This window comes from Hemibagrus wyckioides, linkage group LG19 (assembly GCF_019097595.1).
Source record: "Hemibagrus wyckioides isolate EC202008001 linkage group LG19, SWU_Hwy_1.0, whole genome shotgun sequence".
Lineage (NCBI taxonomy): Eukaryota > Metazoa > Chordata > Actinopteri > Siluriformes > Bagridae > Hemibagrus > Hemibagrus wyckioides.
Window position 1 is genome coordinate 9,063,642 of NC_080728.1, and position 22,776 is coordinate 9,086,417.

Below are 22,776 nucleotides of genomic sequence, written 5' to 3' on the forward strand. Positions count from 1 at the left end.
TTACAAAACATTACAAACAGACAGGAAATATACTGCTTTTTATACTTTTTTGTCCCCCTAATAACCCCCTGCTTTTCTGTCAGGAAGTACCTGCATATTGGCTTCATTTCTCTCTCTTTATGTCTCCTTTTTCTCTTTACATTCACAACTAAAACAACTTCATTGTCTCACTTTGTGTGTTAGATTCCTCAGACTCGGTTTAGCATGACTAAACACCAAGCTAAGGTGAGCCATGGTCACATGACCTGGAAGGGAAGCGTGCACAGACTGCTTTGTGATCTCACGCTCACAGACACTTCTTTTTTTACCAATCCACCTGCTCCACGTTTATATATTTGTGTGTGTGTGTGTGTGTGTGTGTCTTTGTGTGTGTCTTTGTGTGTGTGCATCTTTGTGATATTTTCTACCGAAACCTGGTATAATCCTAAAAACGTGAAGAAGTCGTTTCAACCCGGTGACACAGAGCAGTTCAGTCCAGTTTATACCAGCATGTCCATTGCTCTCACTCTCTCTCTCTCTCTCTCTCTCTCTCTCTCTCTCACGTTAATCTGTATAGTCTGCCTGAGAGTCAATACATCCTCCAAATTTTTGTCTTTATGCATACGTCTAGCGTGTGTGTGTGATTTATCAGTACAAGACTGCCTCTACAGTGGTTTACTAGCCAGACTACGTACTTTAAGACTCTTTCATATAGTTCGTGATGAGTGATTGGAATGTTCTAAGATATTTGAGAGCATTTCCCGAAATATGAAACATATTTTCAAGAATGATTTTTATGTTCAGGTATGTATTTTTTTAAAAACCAGTATTAGTGGTAGGCTTGCTTAGGTTTTTTTTCCTGGAGAGGCATGTCAGGTGTACTGTTTGTTTTTTAGGTGAGGTAAACCAGTCAGTGAGGTAAAGTGGACACCAGCTGAAACCAGAGATGGTTGTGTAGTGTTTTTTTTTTCTCCCTCCAGTTTGTTCATGTGTTAAAGGAACAGGAGGAAACAAAAGCCGCTGTCCGTCTGCATCTCCGTGGAACATGGCCGAGCATTGATAGATGGCCTTGTTATAGAGACAAGGCCAGTGTAATATATAGGTCTGAAATTGTGGCTCTTGTCCTGTGAGGAAGGGAACATCTTGCTAGGTGGTTGTCCCAAGGGTATGTTTGGCAATGTATGTAGGTGAGTGTGTGTGTGTGTGTGTGTGTTTGGGGTCAGGCAGGTTCCTTTTAATTATTCACAGCTCTAGGTTTACACTGCCACAGGGTGGGTGAGGTAATGGTGTTTGAACTTTGCGTATAAAGGCTTGGAGGAGGACACCGTTGTGAAAACACAATCTCACACATGCATTGCTGTGATGCCAGCGCCAGACATAGTGATTGTTCCATGAAGGAGGAAATGGAAGACATGAAGGAAGGAGGGGAAAGGAAAGAAAGCACAGGCGGCCAAGTTTCCTGAGTCTAACCCAAATAAAATCCTTTATTTATCTTCCTTCTACAGCTCCATTTTGTGTTTCCTGTACTGACCAGCAGCACATAAAAAAGACAACACACACACACACACTCACACACACACACACCAGAGTACTCTTGATGAGCATCTCTGCTTTCTATTTTTGTTTCCTTTTTATTATGTAAATCAATATTTCTCCCCACATATTATTCAGGATTAGTGAATAATCCAAAAAACACAACGCAAGACTCAATAACTTTCTGCAGCATTTGTATAACAGGCTGAATTGGTGTAACTGTATATTTCTACTTGTCAGTTTTGACTATCTTAAGGCAGTTTTTCTTAAATCTGAGGATTCGACACAAATAAAAGTGTCAAATCAGAGAGTTTGTCAGAAACTTGAGCCCAGCCTTTGGGCAAAACAAGTGAGAGTCGCTAAAGCCATGCTCTCGTGTAACAACATGTAAAGATAGCGTGGTTTGAACTGAGACTTGCAGCCTTTCCTGATCTCCATCACATCTGCCTGAGCAATTCAGTACCACCCAGGTCCTGCTATATCCAAGCCCTAGTTGCAGACAGGTTTATTGGGTTTGTGGAGCATTTTGGGATTCCCACTGAAACAGATCGTCTCAGGAGAGCATTTGCTGAATTTGCGCAGCTTTGTATTTGAGAAGAGCACAACTGAAGTTTAATTAAGTAGTGATTCCTTACTGTTGGAGTAATGGAGAGGTTCTCAAGGTGATCTTTGTCCTAGCCCAACCTCTCTCTCTCTCTCTCTCTCTCTCACTCTTTGTCGTTAGCTGTTGAGATCAAGTGTGTTACCATGACTCCAGGTAGCCTAGCGTCCCCCCGAGACGATTGTTAGCAGAAGAAGTGGGAATTGTCAACACTCAGATGAGTGGAACTGAAAGTGAAAAGAGAGAAGGAAGAAACTCACTTGTCTGGATTTTGTCGAACACCTTTAAAATAATCAGATTAAGATCAAATTAATAGTATATTCATTCAATTGACTGGAAGATTGTTTTGCATACGCATAAAAAACTTACTTAGCTTAGCTACTGCTCAGTCTGCTCTAACTGAGGAATTACTAGGCTATCTGCATACTTAATAGATAATATTGTCTTTACAATCTATCACAGGTTGATAAGCAGTGTTTATAACTTCCCTTAACATTATTGAGCCAGTTAGCTAGCTGTGGGCTCATGAAATAGCTAGCATAAGACAGACTTAGAGGGAGCATTTTAAAAGTCTTGCTTAAATGAGATAAACTCCTAGATCTGGAAGTGTGTACATCTTCTGCAGGTGTCAGTAGCAATAGCAATTTCCATTAAAAAAATATTATTTCTCGAAACAACACATCTCCAGAATTTAAAAGCAATCAACAGAGGATTAGCCAAGTTGCTAACCATGTTTAAGTAGTGCCTGTTATCAGCTGTGCAGAATTTCTCCCTGACAATTTGCCCATTGTGGCTTGTTGTGTTAAGTAATGTACAACACCATGCATCAGACTGATGGAGTAGTTTGATTATAAAGTCCAACTGACATTAACTACACATACAGTCATGTTTAAGTTGCAAAAATGTTTAAAAAGTACACTTCTCTGTTAAAGTACACTATAGCTCTGGCCACAGGTTACACTGTTGTGTGAACCTGATATTCAGTGTGGTCTGTGTTCTCAACGCATCTGCTGCAGTAGTGTAGAGTGTCTGCGGGACCCTCATGAGTTGAGGAGATGCCCCTCTCAGGAGCCAAGTTAAACCCTATCCAACATCTACCACTCCCTTACACCTGAGCAGGAAAACACCACCATTACAGGGTGACAAAGATAAGCTGCTGTCAAGACCACACTCTACTCTACAGCTAGGACTGGTCTCCCCTCTACATTAACAAACTCCATTTAAAGTTGGATGGATAGGGGAAGGAAGGAAGGAAGGAAGCAAGGAAGACAGAAAGAAAGAAAGAAAGAAAGAAAGAAAGAGTGAGAAAGAAAGAAAGAAAGAAAGAAAGAAAGAAAGAAAGAAAGAAAGAAGGAAAGAAAGAAAGAAAGAAAGAAAGAAGGAAAGAAAGAAAGAAAGAAAGAAAGAAAGAAAGAAAGAAAGAAAGAAAGAAAGAAAGAAAGAAAGAAAATTAGTAAGTCAGTACGTTTGGAATTGTAGGGAGGTGACTGTACGCAAGCTGACACCTGTTGGTTTCGGAGGCCAGAAGGCATGTGGACTAATGCCACAGACAGATGTGTGTGTTTGTGTGTGTTTGTGTGTAGTTAAGGCTGTCAGAATGAATTCCTAATATTTTTTTGACACGGTATGTCTGTTAAAGCAGCTTTCAAGCATTTTGATCAAATGACTGAATACAGAGCTGCCATCATGGATGAGACACTTGTTCTAATTTTGAAAAGCATTCCAATAACTTGAATCCAAATCCTTAAAAACAGGATTGTGTATCTAATGTTCAGGAATGCCGCCAATTAGCCGCCTACTGCTACTCTTTTAGTTTTCCTTAACCACTTCCTTGTTCCCATCAGCACTCAGATGGAAAAAGTAACCTTTCACACGTGTCCACAGCAGTGTGGATCAGCACAAAGCAGCCATTTGATCCCAAAAAGAAAAGAGTCTAATGCTAGCCTTGTCTGTGGCATTCCTACATCATTTGTTTATTTCCAATTCTTGACATAGACAAGATATTAAATTACCTTCTGGTTATGCAAACTAAAGTAATCTTATTCCATTCGCATGCTGATTTCCCTGCACTGTGAGTACCGTTTCCAGATAAATGCAGACTGCATGTCCCAACACAGCTCTCTTTCTCTCTCGCTCTCTCTCGCTCTCTCTCTCTCTCTCTCTCTCTCTCTCTCTCTCTCTCTGCTTGTAATGCATGTTTGGCATCCCACATGTCTGTCAGTGTTAGGTGATGCCAAAACCACCAAAGGAGAGACTGGCACAGCTTGCTGCATTCTGAGTTCATGATGATCTGCTGCATGTCAGAACTGCACTGATATTCAGCTCAGGACCAGATTTAGAACTGACCTGGAATTGAACAAAAATTAAACTTTGTAGATGACTGGTCTACATCTGTATTAGTGCCTCAAACTCAAGCTGGTCAAACATGAGAATACCAATCCAACATGCTGGTAGCACGTTCTGAGTAGAAAGATGTTTGTTGTTTAGTAAGGAAACCTAACCTATCATAAATCTCTTATATTAAGATAAGTACAAACCTGCTGCCTCAGGTGACTGTGTAATTTTTTGTTTCATTCTCTAGACACAGGAGGTTTTGTGTGCTCTCATACTTGCTTTCGAGAGCCTGCCAGTAAAGCAAATCCAATTCAGATTTTAACCAGAAGACGACTCTTGATTTAGAACGCGAGCTGCTGCTCAGTCTGATAACAAAAAATACTAAGAAGAGATCATGACAAAACATAAAAAACTGCCCTGTTGTATTCTTATCATGACACACGGCACTGTGATAACGCTTGTAATGGCGCACATTCTTCAGTACTGAGCTCAGCAGTTTTAGACGCTTTATCATTCCTGTCTGTCGTGATTTTTCAGCTGGACGTTGTCTACAAGGCAGCAGTTTTTCTCCTCTTTTGGTAGCCAGCATGTTGTTATCCTACTCCCCTGAGAGCTTGATTAAGAGGTTAGATAAATGACTCGGTGAAATCAAGAGCTCGGGAGCTTAACTATTAATTCAAAGCTTAGAGCGTTCCAGTGGGGCTTAATCGCTTGACCCTGTTTGCTGTTGACTGTGTAGTACTATACAGTACACGGTACATGCTTATGAGTGAGCTGGCAACCACTCAACAGTGCCCTTAGCTTTCTAGAGGAACTGCTGTTGAAAGGAAGTGGAAGTAGTTGAAGTGTTGCTTAAATGCTACTTCATGCTTAAATTTTCCTCTTGGTTGTTGAGGGGAATTGTGGTGAGTAGGTGTCTCTGGGGTTAACCACAGCTGACGTATATATCTGTCAATAAAAGTCATCCATTTCCATCAGCACAGGCATCAAATTCACACTCTGTCATAATTCTGTCCCTGCAGAGGGATTCTGGGATTACAGCAGGTGAGGGTGGAGATAAAATGGCACCTGACTTCAGCCTGCATCTATGTATGTCCTTAAAAAGCTTGGAACTTTTTGACTTCCTATCTCTTGGTGCATAGCCACTAGCCTTTCACTACTGGTCACTTCCCAAGAAGAGGACATGATCTTAGGGCTATTTCCAAAGAATAATTGGGTGAGATTTCCTCCAAGGCAGGACATGTCACATTCACCATATGGCAGTGAGAAAACTGTAACAGGAATTGTGTGAGCATTGCTTTATATTTCAGCTAAGGAACTTTAATTATCTATCTAATGTGAGTTTATTAAAGCAAGAATTTCCTAATAAAATAGGACTCTTAATAAATATATGCATGCAATTTGTGTGTATATTATATTTTATAAAATTATAAATCAGTTAATACAAAACCAAAGAAATATTTTTCTTTTTTTAATGGTAATACAGACATTATTGAAGCCATGGGTAAATCTTAAATGGCCATTAGCCAGTTTTGTTTTGTCCGGTCTACTGCATAAAAAACAAACCCCAGCATGGCCGGAGATAGCCATCTGGATAATAACTCACGCCCTCGTATCCTGCTGCTAAAGCACTGAAACAATGCACCAAAATATGAACATGCTTTTATCTCTGGAGCCATTAATCTGCTATTTTAAGGGCTTTTGACACACTGTGACACACTCAGCTCTTCTGAGGCTTTGTTTGCTCCAGTTCCCTGATGGGAGTTTGTCTTCCTGCTCACACCTTGATGAGTCCCGCTACCACATTCTCTCTGCCGCTGCACTTCCTTAGGAAAAGACATCAAATCCTTTAGAAATAAAAGGAGATTGTATGAGGATGGGGGTGTTTGTGAACCTGCGAGACTCCAGAAAGCAAAATAAGCAGGATAAAAGCAGGTCCAGCGTCAGAGGGCTAATGTTGTCTGGTTGTTGAAAAAATTCCCCTTGGAAAAAGACAGAGAGTGTGTTTTGGTGATGGAAAAAGGGATGATACTGTAGGTGGGGCAGTGATGAGCCTGATAAGCTCTCTGCTGTGGAAATTGTGCCATGCCTTGCAAAACGTATTCTTTCATTACAGCTCAGACTTATCCTCCACTATACCTTCTATTCATCCCTTTTTCACTCTCTTTTTTCTTGATAAGTGTACAGTGAAAGAATTTCTATGAGTGAGTTAAAAACTTCAACAATCTGCCTACATTTGCCCTCATCCATGTGGTTAGTGGTATCACTTCAGATCCAGAATCTCATCTAAACAGTCCCAACTCACCTGTCACAAGTGTGTGAGTGTATGGCTGGGGTTTTTTTTTCAGCACTTTTCCAAACAGTATTAGTATTGTATTCATTGTATAAAAATGAAATACAAGATATTCTTATTATTCTTGTGTGCATTATTTTAAACTGTGACATATTTTTTTTTTTCAGCTGTTTGAAATCTACATGCATTTCCAGTTCACTCACTGTGTCTTTAAAATGTTGTGTTGCCATATATTTTTATCTTGATATTAAAACGTATTAACACATTAATATTTCTAAAAATAATTAAATTAAAATATTTATGAAAAATACATTTCATGAGGTGATTTTAGATTTTTTTTGTTCTTATTTATTTATTTGTTTGTTTGTTTAAACATGCCTTAATTTTTTTGTCATGAATTTGGACTGACCTTGTGATTGTGTTCTCTATCTGTGTGCAGCCTAACATCGGACGACTGGGGGTCCCAAATGGTCCTTCGGGGGAGAAAGTGGCAGTGGTGGCAGTGGATGACTGTGATATTGCCATGGCAGTGCGCTTTGGGACTCAAATCGGAAACTACTCCTGCGCAGCACAAGGCACACAAACAGGCCAAAAGAAGTTAGTACCTATTACTCTCTCTGTATTTATCTATCTCTCTCTGTCTTTCTCTCAACATAACTCACCTTTAAAAACAGATCTGTTGTAAAAGAGCACAACAGTAATTACTAGAGATTACACTTCATGCCTAATCAGCCTCCATTTATATACTTTCCAGTGTTCTTTTTTGATTAGTATGAAACCCTATGCTAAGGCCTTCACAGTCACCACATATTAAGCCAACGGAACACCTGGGAGAGCTTTTGGAGTGGCATGTTTTCCTATAATTTGTCACTCATCTGTAATTGTTTTGATATCTGGTTAAGCAGCTTTACACATAGAGGTTGAGGCAGTGGGTGTGGCTGCATAGACAGTTCTACATTAACAGCAATTCAAACAAATGCAAATAAAAAAAAGAGTCTGATAGGCTGAAACCTGCTCCATGCCGGTCACTGAGGGGATCGGGTTAAATATGTGCAAATGTGTTTTTAAATAGATCTGTGTGCCATGCATACAGCATGACCTCTCTAACAGATATACCGTAACGTACATTAGAGTAGAAAGAAAGAAAGGCTCCACAGACGTGTTGTGACACAAAACAAGCTGTTCTAGTACTAACCTCTGCAAAGACATCCACTATTTAGTACAAAACACACTCTCTCACACAGCACCTTCAGTTAGAGAGCGGGTCACGGTAAGTGTGCTAAACCCGCACAGCCGTTTGATGTCATGCCTAGTGAGCTTATCTTATAAGAGACTTAAAATGCCTCCATTTTTGCGATTCATGCATGGCAATTAAACATGTACCTGTGTACACAGCGCTCTCTGATCTGCTTTACAGTGTGACCAATCATTTTTCACACGGTCTCCTAATTTGGAGGCTTAGGCTCCCATTATACAATTATAATATCTACAATTGTACAATTGTTAATTTTGGTATTTTCACTTATTCTTTATGAGCAGATTAAGAAAGCTGTACTGGCATGCCTTTTATTACGAAGACTGCTATAACTTAAGTCATATTGTGTATGTTAAGTGCAGTATTACACAATTATTATGACCTCATCCTCTAGTGAATAAAGCAATAGTCAGCTATATGAATATGATTAGTGTCTCATTATGATTGTCTCTCTCACTCTTAGTATAGTATGACAGTATCTTAATTTCACTGATGTGATTTCTTGAAGGTCATTGGACCTGACCGGCCCTCTGCTGCTGGGTGGTGTCCCAAACCTGCCGGAGGATTTTCCCGTAAGAAACAGAGACTTTGTGGGCTGCATGAGGAACCTAACCATCGACAGTAAACCCATGGACATGGCCAACTTCATCGCCAACAACGGCACCACAGAAGGTTTGGGATAAGTATAGACTTTATTAACAAAGACAATAGGTTCATCATACTCTCTTTAAGCACTTCCCTATACACACATTTATTTCATTAGTGCTTGTGGATTGTGTCAGTTTGCTTTATTATAAGAGCACTCTTCTTAATGTGAAAAAATACACACTCTTTATAGTGCAAATTGACTTGATGTAAATATACATATTATTGTAGTATTAGAAATATGAGGTATATCTGTAGCATCAAATACCATCTATAGACACTGTTAGAGATTTTATTGCATTCAAGTTGATTTACTTTTAACTTTTGTAGCTAAATAGTAGATGTAAGCATTGTAACTACATTGATATTAGTTGATAATGAATGGGCAATTGAATAACATCAATAACAATAATAATAAATACATAAAATAATCATAAAATGACAAAGCTCTGGCTCATCATGGACTGCAGTCTTACTAGTGTATTTTATACTGCCATGTAAGAGTTAAAATCTGTATGATAATGTGTCTAAAGTAAAATTTCTCCGTTTCATTCATCTCCTGTTTTCTGTCTGTTTCTTCCAGGCTGTCCTGCAAAGAGGAACTTTTGTAAAGAGGGTCTGTGTCAGTATGGAGCTCAGTGTGAGAATAAGTGGAACACATACTCCTGTGACTGTCCTAAAGGCCGTGGAGGAAAGAACTGTGAACAAGGTGTGCACATTGTTTTCATCGATCAATGTGATTTTTTTTTTTTTTTACATTTCGCCTTTATCCTTTTGATTCACACACTGGTTGCCAGTAAAACCACAGACGGCAGGCAGAGAAACATCTGCGCAGTCATCCATCATGTAGAATTTGCGGTACTTTTTCAGATCGATATTTCAGCTCACTGTGACACAGACTCAAAGCACCAACCGATAGACCCTCTAGCAAATCTGCTGTCATGTTGTTGCCAAGTCTGTTAAGATACACCTTTTTATTCTTTTTAGCTTAATAAAAGGGTTCGATTTCATCCCTCAGGAAGAGCGTGAGTCATCGTCACATGCCTGGCGCTAAGCCATAATGACAAAGTGTAGAATCAGGTTCATGTTTAGGAGTTCAGCCACAATGGAAAATATGGCCACTATGGCCTTGAAAAGGCGTGTTATAAGCAGGAGGCTGCTTCAATATGGAACCAGCAACAGGGAATAAGATTTTTGACCAGTTGCACATTCTTTTGCTTGGTTTTGTGCTGGAGTTTTTGGCAATATATCTCTTTTTGAGATTAAATGAGTCAGCAACACTGGTAAGGGAAAAAGAAATCCTGAAAAAGACATGAGAGGAAACTTGAGAGGAAACAGACTCAAAAGGAAACCTATTCTCTTTACAAGAACACTGGATAATCTGATTATTAATCATTACAATTATACAAAAATAAAGGGTTGAGTTTCTTTAAATCAAATTTCGAATGACTTAAAATGTTTAGTGTTCATAAGTTTTATATTATTATTAAGCCCTTAATCTTTATACTGCCCCAGACAGTTTGAGCACTAGAAGTAGTACAACACTACAAAGCTTTAATAAATGCCATTGTGTTAGGTTTGCTTTTAAGTATTTCTCAACAGTAAAGTTTTCTTGTTGATAACAGTTCTAGATTTGGCATTTCATTCAATACTCAAGTAAAAAGACCTAATTGTTTTAGAAACTGATGCATTACTAGTATAAGTATAGGAAAGTAACACATTCTATAATTGGAATGGATCTATACAGAACTTATTTCCTACCTCAACAAGAAAGGACTTCCTTTAAGCAACTGTATACTGTCTTTAAATGAAAATTGACAGTCATGATGGAAAAGAACCAGTGTGTAGTGGAGAGTTTTTTTGTGCCTGGATAGTGAGAGAACTGTCACTAATGAGAATCCATTCTCACACAGCCCGATTTTCTCTTTGACTCTTGAACATGAAGTGTAATGCCACCATTTGTTTCTAACGCGATCATCAGTTTTAACGAGGGAGAAGTAATCATGTATCCTACACAAGAGAGGATGATTAACTTGGATGTGTTCTGATTTGCTAGGAATGTAGCAGTTAAGAGTTTCCCAAATCCTTCTAAAAGCCTAGGATGATTCATCGGGACTTTTGAAAAACTCCCTTCACAAACTAGATACTATACCACAGTATATCCTCAGCTGAGCGATTGACGGACATGTGTAAGTGTGAGGTGAACGGGTTTAATGATAGATTAGTCAGCATGTCGAGTAGGAGTTTTGTGGTCAGACACTGTTTAAGAAATCGAGATGCAAGCATGTGGAAAGTTAAATGGTCTTTTTCAGGTACTCTTGCAATCCTTTCGCTCTCATCTGAAAGCCATAAATTCTTGCTGAAACAGCGTTGTTGACTAGATATAAACATGCCTGTTATGTTTTATGCTGATGAGATGAATACTTCAAATAGCACGCTAACTTGTGGTTCGGTTTAGTTACAGAGCCGTCTAGTTTTGTGCCAGCAGTTTGCCTCAGATGCGAGTGGAACTATTTTCTGATGGCTTTTATTATGCTGCTCTGCTCTCTTTAGCGAGCAGATCGGATGTCCATCCTGAAGTAAAACATGGAATTCTACCTGTGACTGCTTGTGAATCTTTGGCACTTTAGTGTGGCTTACTCTCGTATTTCAGAGCATTCATTATCTCTGAGTATTTTCTATAAAGATTAGTTAGGCAGCTGAAAAAAAATAATTATACACTAAAATAAATAAATACATGCATGCATAAACACATTTATAATTGAATAGGCAATCAAACATGATTTGAAGCTTTAATGCATTAGGGAAAATCTTTTAAAAATGAATTATTAATATTAGAAAAATCATGATCATAATTAAAATACTGTATATTCTTATACACCACTTCAGGGTGAATCCTAGAATTGTGATATAAAGTAGAGACAGTGTGAACGTATTCACCCCCTTGGAGTTTTTTTGTTGGTTTGTTTTGTTGTATTACAACCTGGAATTAAAATTGATTTTTTGTGGAGTTTATTTAATGGAACTAGTGAAGTAGATGAAGTGGAATAAAAATTTATTTAGTTTCTTTAAAGTGGTAAGGATGTTGTGTAAATCCAGTGGTAAAAACCCTCCCAAAAAACCCCATCTTTAATTCCAGGTTGTAATGAAACACAACAGGAAAAACACCATGGGGGTAAATACTTTTGCAAGGCACTAGAAAGCCTGTCTAATCTAAAGAGCAGGAGTCTCAGCTAACGCATTTTAAGTAACTTTGGACATAAAAACAAAAAGGCATTTCAAGAAATATTTTAACATTTACATAACAGCACGTCAGAGCTTGTACCTGTAATCTTCCCTAGAGGTAACAGAAACCTTTAAGACAGAGAAGGATGACCAAAAGAGAAAGAGGAAAACTGAGACTGACGTGCTGCCAAAACGAGAGGCAAATTTGACTTTTTTTTCCACATAATAGCTGCTTGTGTGTCACTACAAAAATGTGCCCCGCGGAGTGGGTGAGCTGGAAGTCTTCAGCACTGATACACTGACAGCACTGGGCTGTAGCCTGCTGCATGGATTGTTGCATCCGTCAAACAAAGTGTTCAGTCAGTGTTCATATGGTGCCTTGAGGCAGATCATGCATGTCTGTATGTGGATTAGGAGTTCTTTCTGCCAGCGATTAGGCCATGTACCTGGGTGGTCAGGAGGTACAGCATCTAAGAATACAGACATGATTATATGTGGTTAATTGTAGCATTGCTAAAACCACTAATGCAGGCTCTTTTAACCAGTTCATTCCATTCATTCCTGTGTAATGAAATCAAAAATCAGTTTCAGTTTAAAAAGAAACCTGTCTGTTTTTTCTACAGTGATGCCCTCACCACAGTACTTTAATGGGAATGCCATGGTGTCATGGAGCGATCACGATATCACTGTAGCTGTGCCCTGGTACATTGGCTTGATGTTCCGAACCAGACAGACCAGCACCACTGCTACCTTGATGCAGGCCCATGCTGGCACCTCTTCCCAAATCAACCTGCAAGTGAGTAAACAGCTAGAAATGGACAAGTTCTCTTTCTTTAACTAGATTTGTTGTTGTTAACTTGTTTTATTTTAGAACTAATACTGAGTAGGTGTAAATGTTGGTAATTTCGTTCCTGTACTTTTTATCTGAATTTTGTTGCAGCTTTCACACATTGCCTTTCCATGTGTTACTCTACACTATATTGCCAAACATTTTGGGGCATCTGCCTTTACATGCACATGAATGTAATATGGAGTTGACCCACTCTTTGCAGCTATAACAACTTCAACTTCAAAGGCTTTCCACAAGGTTTACCATTCCTCTAGAAGCGCATTTGTGAGGTCAGGCACTGATGTTGGATGAGAAGGTCTGGCTCACAGTCTCCACTCTAATTCATCCCAAAGGTGTTCTATCAGGTTGAGGTCAGGAGTCTGTGCAGGCCAGTCAAGTTCCTCCACACCAAACTTGTTCATCCATGTCTTTATGGACCTTGCTTTGTGCACTGGTGTGCAGTCATTTTTGAACAGGAAGGGGTCATCCCCAAACTATTCTCACAAAGTTGGGAGCATGAAATTGTCCAAAATGTCTTGGTATGCTGAAGCATTAAGAGTTCCTTTCACTGGAATTAAGGGGTCAAGCCCAACCCCTGAAAAACAACACCTGAATTCAATGAATTGGAGGGGTGTCCCAAATTTATATTTGACAATATAAGTGCATGTTTGATTATCTTATTGTGGACAGGATAACTGCTTGTGGAAGCTTAGTGGTTAAGGTGTATGTGGTAGTGACTAAGGCATTGGACTACTGATCGGAAGGGTGAGAGTTTAAAACCCAGATCCACCAAGCTGCCACTGCTGGGCCCTTGAGCAAGCCCCTTTAACCTCAGCTGTGTAAAATGAGATAAAATGGATAACATGTCTAGTTAAGGTGTCTGCCAAATGCCATAAATGTACCTGCATGAGGTCAATCTCGTCTTCCAGATCTCGATTTCCATTTTGATGTTTCAATTCAGCTGAATACTTCAATTTTGATGTTTTTTCTGCTTATTTTCCTGTAGGTGGTGAACAGGCAGGTGCAAATGGAGGTGCTGCTGGGGGAGCAGCGCGTGGCATTGCTCGAGTTTCCTGAGGTCAGAGTGAATGATGGAGAGTGGCACCACCTTCTCGTGGAAATCACCAGCAGCAAAGAAGGCAAAGACACTAAGTACATGGCCCAAGTGTCTCTCGATTATGACATGTTTAAGGTACGTGATGGTATGGATAAGCTTATTACATCTCAGCATAATGTTATGCATTGTGTTTTAAATAAGATCAATATAATTATCAGGCGATGTGTTAATTTCAACAGAAATCCTGATAACGGTAAATTGTCAACCAGTAGAAAATTTGAAATGCTATGTTTTTTTTCTCTGATTAACAAAACCACAAAGGCCACAAGATAGGCTAGTGCCATCTCTCCCATGTGAAGAGCACAGTCTGATTTGTTTTCATGGCTCCTGGCCACAGATGGCTGTGGCATTATCTGTATTCAAACTCACAATCTCTGGGGCAGATATTTACTGATTAGATATGCACTAGATTTTTTTTTTTTTAATTTAGGTGAAGTAAAATTTTGGCTGTAACTGCTGCCCCTATGGTTCATTTTTCCTAATGGGTGTAGTTCTAAAAGCCTGTGACAGGCAGTTGCAGTAGTGCAGGTGGTTTTAGTAAGTTCTTTGATAAAAGAGTATTGCATGTTCTGTGATGTTCTGCAGAAGTCAGTGGATATCGGAAATGAGATCCCTGGACTGAAGATAAGGAGTCTGTACATCGGAGGGGTACAGGGTGAGCACAACAACGTCCTGCAAGGCTTTAAGGGCTGCATACAGGTAAACATCGCAAAGTTACATTCAGCTATGACTTGTTAAAGCCATTACAAGGTGAAATAGGTTGCTGTTGTGTGCAGTTTATTTTAGTTATAATTTATCTCTTATCTTCAAAAAGAAACAGTGCAGTATGCAAACCTTATTGTGTGTGTGTGTGTGTGTGTGCACTCCAGGGTGTGAGGATGGGAGAGACCTCGACCAACACAGGCAACATCAACATGCAGCAAGGTTTGAAGATCCAAGTAGAAGAGGGCTGTGACCTGACCGACCCCTGCGACTCCAACATCTGCCCTGAGAACAGCCACTGCATGGACGAGTGGAGCGCTCACACCTGTGTGTGTGACCCAGGTGAGCTGACCATACACACCTACAAATGAGGATACACATCTACAGCAACTCAGATTTACAGCGTTTAGCAGACACTGCTTTCCAGAAAAACCTACAGCATTGCTTTGAAGTCTCCTCATGCTAATATAAATAGTCTACAGTCTTAGAATGCCTTAAGGCTAAAGGCTTGTTACATAAGAGATAATGTGAGAGTTAATATTATGTATTAAAAAATATTCTGTATTTTTCAGAATATATTTTTGGTGACTTTTATTTTTCCTGTAAAGGTGACTCTCTCTCTTTCTCTCTCTCTCTCTCTCTCTCTCTCTCTATGTGTCTCCAGGCTTTTTTGGGAAAGAGTGTGTGCAAGCTTGCAAGCTAAACCCCTGTGAGCACGTGTCCACCTGTATGCAGAAGCCCAGCTCGTCTCACGGCTACACATGCGAGTGCGGTCAGAACTACTACGGCCAGTACTGTGAGAACAAGTAAGTATAAAAGAATAAATGGTTTTTCCATGGCTGACCTCACACTGACTCACATTTCTTGTTATCAAACCTGCACAACCACTTTCAGTGCAAAACTTTCAGTAGCTGCCACCTCTTGTGAATGCAGAATGATTGCTTAGATTAATTTGTTTAATCAAGCCACAGTCACACAGTCTAGCTCCTTCCAAATCTCAGTAACTAGGCTCTTGTCGGTGCTTGCTGAAAATGCATACCTGATGCCTGTAAGGCACATCACATCACTGCATAGTCAGTGTATTCTAGTTTGTACATTTTATACCCGTGTATGTTGCTTCATCTGACTAACAGAGACTACATGCATTTGTAGGCTTGGCATGACATAGTGTTTTCTGCATTCGTATTAAAAAGATGTCATTTACAACTTAGTGGAAATCATCCTGCGGCCAGTACTGGAAGTGTGTGTGTGTGTTTTTGTGTGTGCTAATGATCCTGTGTATCATTGTCCTGGCTCTTCTCCACACAGCACAGTACACTGAAACATGCCTGAACAAGCTACCTGTTGTCCTTCATATATACACTGATTTTTATGAAGCATGACTTCCAGACCTGCAATTTACTCCATAATTATTGGCACCCCTTAGGGGTTGGGAGGATGTTAAGTATCTATGTATTTTTATATCAATTACCTGAATTGTGTGGATCAATATCCACTTTTCTTTTGTGTTACACATTCTTTGTTTTTCTCCATGGTGATAGAAGAGGGATGAGGGATGGGATTTTACAGGTTTGCCAAAGCTCCTTTAGATGATGGCAATTTGCTTGCATTTATGCCGTAGTAACTGCACTGAATGATCTGGTAATAAACTCCATATAATGACTGACAGCTATGAGAAATACATTTTTACCAAAGATAAATCCGTTGAGGTGCTGTTCTGATGCACTAGCTCTAAGAGAACATTTTTATTCACAATGCATCTTATAACAAAAGATGATCCTAACCCATAAAGCACATGTTAGAACTGAAACTCTGGCCTGTTTGCTTCCATATTAGGAGCTGCATGAGAACGAATGGTCCTAAACTAAAGCTCCAACAGATTACAAAAGAATTATGAACATTTCTCTGTGGGTGGGTTTGGCCATGGTGCCAGCTTGAGCTAAAGCAGTGGGTGTGAGGATAACTTGAATAAACCAAGCACAGTCTGTGTAGTATTCATTTACTTAACATGTACATATACTGTCCTAAGCTGACAAGCAAAACTTTGTGTGTGTGTGTGTGTGTGTGTGTGGGTGTGTGTGTGTGTGGGTGTGTACTTTGTTCACATGTTTTTAATTCACCTAACCCGACCATTTATTTCTAATATAGCACAACATAATCCAGTTTGCTAAGCTATTCATGTAAATCTATGTATGCTTAGAACTGGATTAAGTTTGGAATTAAACCTCTGCTAATAGATTTGATCTCAAATGGTTTGTATGCAGTTATATTACATGTCATTATCTAAAGCTTTTACACTACACTGTGGCATTAATAATCCTTCTGGGGAAAAATTGGTTGTTATTCTTTCTGACTCCCTTTGATACTCATACTCCTGCCTCAACTCAACAACTCTGTCTTCCACTGAGAAGCTGCAATGAATTGCCCTGAATTTCTGTGTGCTATTTATTTTTATCTGATTCCAGTATTTACCTTTCTCACGCTGTCCAATTTAATTAACAAGGCATTGATATGGATTGTTCACTTTGTTAATGCATTGAGTACCATGTTTAATAAATATTTTTTAACCTGAGGTAATATATATGGAAGAAAAATAAGTGGGCCTAGAACAGTACCTTGTGGAACACCAAACTTTGTTATGTTTATGCAGGAATAAGTTTAGCTGGCTAAACTTTGGTGTTGGCTTTTAAATAAATGGTTAAATAGCTACTAGTTTAAAAGCTTTATGTATATAGCCTCTGCTATGCCATGAGAACTACATTCTATTGGTGTTTGATCTTAAACTTAGTTAGCTTTTGCCACCGACCCAAATAAATTGTTATTTTGTTGTCTTCTATAAGGGTGAGAGATATGGCATTTGTGTAGTTAAGAAGCCTCTTCTTATATGCAAATAGGTTAGCCATTTTAGTTGCATTGATTACATTTTAACTTTGGAGTGGTGTGAGTGGGAGGATTTAACCCTGGTGCAAACATTTCTGCCTTAGAAGTTTCCTGTTCATTGCCGTAATATTATATATTATGAAGTGAAACACTGACTCCACCACACATTCAGTTTGCTTATGAATTGTAGCTATCAAGGAAAAAAATTAGCTTTTTTAAGTATTGTTGAGTTTGCATTAATACAAATGTCTGCTCTATCAGGGCAGAGAAACCGTGTCCCAAAGGCTGGTGGGGAAACCCCGTGTGTGGCCCCTGCAGCTGTGATGTCAGCAAAGGCTTTAACCCAGACTGCAACAAGACCACAGGAGAGTGCCGCTGCAAGGTACACACATCTCACTACATGCAATCAGGGCTATAAATGACTCCCTACATATATATAGTACTATTTCATATATATTCTGATTTTTGTTTTCCTCACATAATACTCTATCTGTCCAGTTGTAAGCAGTGTACTCTTGTACCTCTTAATACATAAAACATCTCCATTTCATCTCCTCACAGGATAACTACTATCGCCCCGAAGACAGCAACACCTGTTACCCATGTGACTGCTTCTTTCCTGGCGCTAGCTCCCGAACCTGTGACCCTCAGACTGGCCAATGCCCGTGCAAGGCTGGTGTGATTGGGCGACAGTGCAACCAATGTGATAACCCGTTCGCAGAAGTGACTAACACCGGCTGTGAGGGTGCGTGCCTACAACAGTTCTTATCTTTGTTCACCTGCCTGCAGGAATTTACAATAAGGAAAGCTTATCTATAATTCAGAGTCTATTATCTGTATATCAGTTTACTGCTGGTGTCAGAACAAGATATTTTATAGCATTTAATACCACTGAGCTTAAAATGGAAAGCTAATTAAAATTTGATCTAAGAAACATGTTACTCTTATTACATTTGGATGTAATTTGGACATTTTAGTCACCATTTAGTCTCAGGTTAAAAGCTTCATAAAGAAATTAAGAAATTATTTATTAATTCGTACATACTAACTGCTCTAACTCATGTAATAGGATCAAAATAAAATGTATGAAGCTTAAATGAGCCAAACATCATTTATGTGAGTGTGAAAAGTTCATTGTCTCTGTGTGTCCTGTATGTGTACTGTAGTTGTTTATGATGGCTGCCCCAAGGCCTTTGATGCTGGAATCTGGTGGCCAAGAACCAGTTTTGGTCGTCCAGTTGCCATGAACTGTCCCAAGGGATCTATTGGTGAGTGTTGCAGGCTTGTTCTACAAGAATCAGGGTGTTGGATATCAAAATCCGTTTTCACAAACACACATACAGTACACTGGCACTTTTATGACAGATGTACATGTACACAACGTCTGAACAAATTCCACTCTTCTAATATTACACATAATTTGACTGAAAGTCTGTTGCAATAAAGTTGGCAAGCTCCTTAGGCCAAATGATGATTTTTTTTACTTGAAGTGGGAAAAGTAGTTTAAATAAATGCATGTTTTAAATATAATAATAAAACAAAGTGTGTGTTCTGAACACGATACAGTATGCGGATGTGCTGTATTTACAAAAGGCACTTTTAAAATTTTCTCTTACACTCAAATTCAGAGTCGTGTTATACACTATGTACTAAGCATCTATAGTGAATATATATTTTAAAAGTTAATTTTAAGTAATGAATAAGTAAATGCGTTTTTAAAGGAATTTGACAGAATATTTAATAGATAAATAGACACATGATTCAACAAGAAGAAATTTTCAATGATATTTTCTTTTTTCTTTCTTTCTTTCTTTTTTTACACATTTAACTTTCTGTGATCCTGCTTCTTTGTTAATAGCCTATCTGTTGTTTTGGTATTTGGACAGGCATGCATTAAGCAACACATTCTGCTCAAATTCTTGGATTAATGAATTGGTTGCTGTGGATTTTAGCCCCTCTGCTTTGTCATTCTCCTCTGTGCTGTTTTCTTTTGCTTTGCCTTTTCAACTGAACCTTCACACCCACTCAGCCCTTTATTCTTTTGACTGGCCAGCTAAACGCATGTTAACGAGGCATTTGTAGGGATCCATTGGCTAAACATGCCTTATTATAAGGAAAATATTGGCAGGCCTGCCACAGAGTCACATTCTCTATAGAAGTCGTGAATGATCTCTATGGTGGAAAGTCTAGGCCTAAAATACTGTTCTCGATTTTCCTGTGAGGGAGACCACACAAGCATTATTGGCAGCTATGCACCAGAAAAGCAATGACCTGATAACTTTCAGGCTGCCTCAGGGGGTTTTCTTTGTTTGAGGACTATTAGTTGATGTTGGTCTAATCATGGAACAAAATGTCATTACAATGGCATGATTGTGGTGGAGAATTAGGCTTTTGAAATTTGAATTCTAATCTGCATATTTGACCTAGGTACCGCTGTGAGACACTGCAACGATGAGAAAGGCTGGCTGCCTCCCGAGCTCTTCAACTGCACCACTGTCAGCTTCTCCCAGCTTAAGAAACTGGTACCATTTTCACATATTTAACACTTGCTAGAAAACTTTAGAATGGTATTTTATAACCAGACTGGTCTTAGAACTGTCCTGGCATTGTAAAGTAATGTGACAGCTTTTGCTTATTAGTTTACTTCCACTAGCATCTATGCTCAGCCCTCCACTTTTTTTCTCCAGAATGACGAAATTAATCGGAACGAGACCAGAATAGACGGACAGAAGTCTAAGGACATTGCAGTCATGCTCCACAATGCTACCAGCCAGACTGACTCTTTCTATGGCAACGATGTGAAGACGGCTTTCCAGCTGCTCTCCCGAGTTCTGCAGTACGAGAGCCAGCAGCAGGGCTTTGACCTGGCAGCTATGCGTGACGCCAACTTCAACGAGGTTACACTCCACATTAGTTATTAGCTATAAATCAGTGAAATTAAGGTTTCTTTGTTGGCACATTTAAACTTAATTCTCTAGTAAATCTCTCTGATAATGAAATGTGAAATGAGAGTTCAGTTTTTTCCAGCAGGTATTACATTAGTGGCGTTATATTTTAGCGCATGTGTAGTTAATGGTTATATGCCTCAACAAGCTGGGATTGAACATTTATAAATCCTGTTTGGCCTGTTCCTCTTCAGAGTGTGTGAAATGGTTCAGTCAGTGTAAGTGAATTATGAAGCATGTGACGTGGCATGCAATGCGGCATTTAAAAAAAGCAGGCCTGGTTATATATCTGAATCACCAGCAAAACCTTGCTCACTCCAGCGCTAGTGTAAAAGTTATCCATTCCAAGTTGACCTAAGCAGCTAGATATGGGAGTAAATATTGGTGTGAGTAAATTTGCAGATTGTGCCTACAGACAAAATAATGAGTCTATAATGAGTTCCTAAATATCACAGATGATTACAGATGTTTAACTACGTAATCGAGTATTCCTGGTTTGTGAAGTTTTTGTGGAAAATATCTGTAATTGTAATAAAATTAGCTCTTTGTGTCAAGATGTAAATTTGAATTTAATGTTGAATGTTACAGAACATAGTAAAGGCAGGCAGTGCCATCTTAGACCCCAGCAATAAGGAGCACTGGGATCACATCCAGAGGACAGAGGGTGGGACGGCACACCTGCTCAGTAAGTTTGAGGATTACACCAGCACTGTGGCACGCAACATGAGGAAGACCTACCTGAAACCCTTCATCATCGTAACGGACAATATGAGTGAGTCATGTCGCTGACAGAAATAAAACACCTTCTGACCAGAAATTTAAGATTTAACCTTGTATGCTTGTTAGTTGTCCAGATGTTTGTGTGAAATATAACATGCCTGTATTTGTCTAATAATAATTGTCCTTCTTTACTGCTAAAGTTATGGCAGTGGATTATCTGGACTTTTCCACACCGGATGATCTAAAGATGCCTCCTTTCCAAAAGATTAAAGAGGAATATTCCAAAGACCTGCAGTCCACAGTCCTATTTCCAGAGTTTACTGGCAAATCCACTCAGAATAAGGGTAAACATTCATATGCAGCATACACATGAATTATCAGCGGTATTACTGAATGTATACCGCTTACTAATACAAAGTACTTATATTCTTGTATTGAAGTGTGCTAGTTTTTCCTCTTTTATTTTAACTTGTATGTTTGCTTAAGTTTGATTTCAATGTTTACTAATAGCTTGATAATTTATTTATAATCTGCAAAGTGCATTAAATTACCTTGTTTAAATAGCTAGTGCATTTATGTGTTACATTCTTAGACTAAACTGTTAATGTTTTTAATAAAGGTCATTTTTACCACAACATTCACTTAAAGTAAGGCCAGTAGTTTTAGCTTTTAGATGTGTGAAGATAATAAACAAATATACATAAACAAATCTGTAGTGTTATTTATTTTCCATATTACGTGAGACACAATTATTATACCCATCCTGACACACTGTATTTCCCTGCAGTCTTTCCTACAGATGAGCCAGCACACCAAACCCAGTCTGCCGAGGAAGATCATAAGACTTCTGAGAGGAGGAAGCGGGAAGTTGAAAGCTCTCATCAGTTCACTGTGGCTGCTGTAATCGTGTATCGAACACTGGGGCAGCTGCTGCCTGAGCGCTATGACCCTGACAGACGCAGCCTTAGGTACACTCATCCTGCTATTACATTTAATTCAGAGATCTCTACTAGCCTGTCAATCAAGTTGTCTGTCAGACTAGAAAGCTCTTTCTTTCAAATGAATATTTAGGTGTACTTTACATGAATAGGTTTTCATTCTCATATAAATGGGTGTTACTTTGGGTGGACCACTGCGAGTCTGTATTTATTTAGCATTTGACCTTTATCTTACCTATCATTTCCTATTTCAATATGAAACGTATGTTAAAAAAAATTAGCAGTAAGCAGTTACAGAAGCAACAACGTGAATAAAGTCATAGTAATGTGAAGAACTGAAATTAGCTCTTTATCATAATCAGTATAAACTTTAAAAATAGAGTGATAAGGATAAAGTAGTCATACATACATCATACATAATATTCCTGCAATAATAAATCTGGGTTTTTGCATTTAAGAACTTTCCTTTTTCTGCATTTTACTCTCTGTTGATCTTAACTGCCTTTCTGTTGATGCGCACTGTCCAGTAGCAGGACCGACTGTCTTTGTAGATTTTCAGGGACCTATGCCTGACCTATCAGACTCGCGCCTTATCACAACATAAAACCTTCAGCACAGTTATATTAATTACAACATGCCTTTTCACATGATATGCAAACTTCAGTGGTGGTTTGTTATTCCGACCAGGGCATATCCAAATATTTAGGACTGCTGGTATGCTACAGCTGTTCCAACTGATCCTAAGCACAGTTTGGCTTGGAGCCAGAGACTGAGTGGGTC

The 22,776-nt window shown here is 39.0% G+C and overlaps 1 protein-coding gene across 3 annotated transcripts in view; it reads left to right on the forward strand.

The window, feature by feature from the left end:
* Positions 1-22,776, forward strand: part of celsr1a (cadherin EGF LAG seven-pass G-type receptor 1a) — a 78,311-nt gene that overhangs the window by 44,702 nt on the left and 10,833 nt on the right. For all 3 annotated transcript variants that reach the window (XM_058416739.1, XM_058416740.1, XM_058416741.1), the window contains 16 exons: positions 7,180-7,337; positions 8,504-8,667; positions 9,224-9,349; positions 12,489-12,661; positions 13,701-13,886; positions 14,397-14,510; positions 14,681-14,855; positions 15,178-15,319; positions 17,655-17,775; positions 17,955-18,138; positions 18,560-18,661; positions 19,821-19,915; positions 20,081-20,290; positions 20,927-21,110; positions 21,259-21,402; positions 21,846-22,026. In XM_058416739.1, coding sequence (XP_058272722.1) covers positions 7,180-7,337; positions 8,504-8,667; positions 9,224-9,349; positions 12,489-12,661; positions 13,701-13,886; positions 14,397-14,510; positions 14,681-14,855; positions 15,178-15,319; positions 17,655-17,775; positions 17,955-18,138; positions 18,560-18,661; positions 19,821-19,915; positions 20,081-20,290; positions 20,927-21,110; positions 21,259-21,402; positions 21,846-22,026 — 2,459 coding nt within the window. The remainder of the gene's footprint in view (positions 1-7,179; positions 7,338-8,503; positions 8,668-9,223; positions 9,350-12,488; positions 12,662-13,700; positions 13,887-14,396; positions 14,511-14,680; positions 14,856-15,177; positions 15,320-17,654; positions 17,776-17,954; positions 18,139-18,559; positions 18,662-19,820; positions 19,916-20,080; positions 20,291-20,926; positions 21,111-21,258; positions 21,403-21,845; positions 22,027-22,776) is intronic.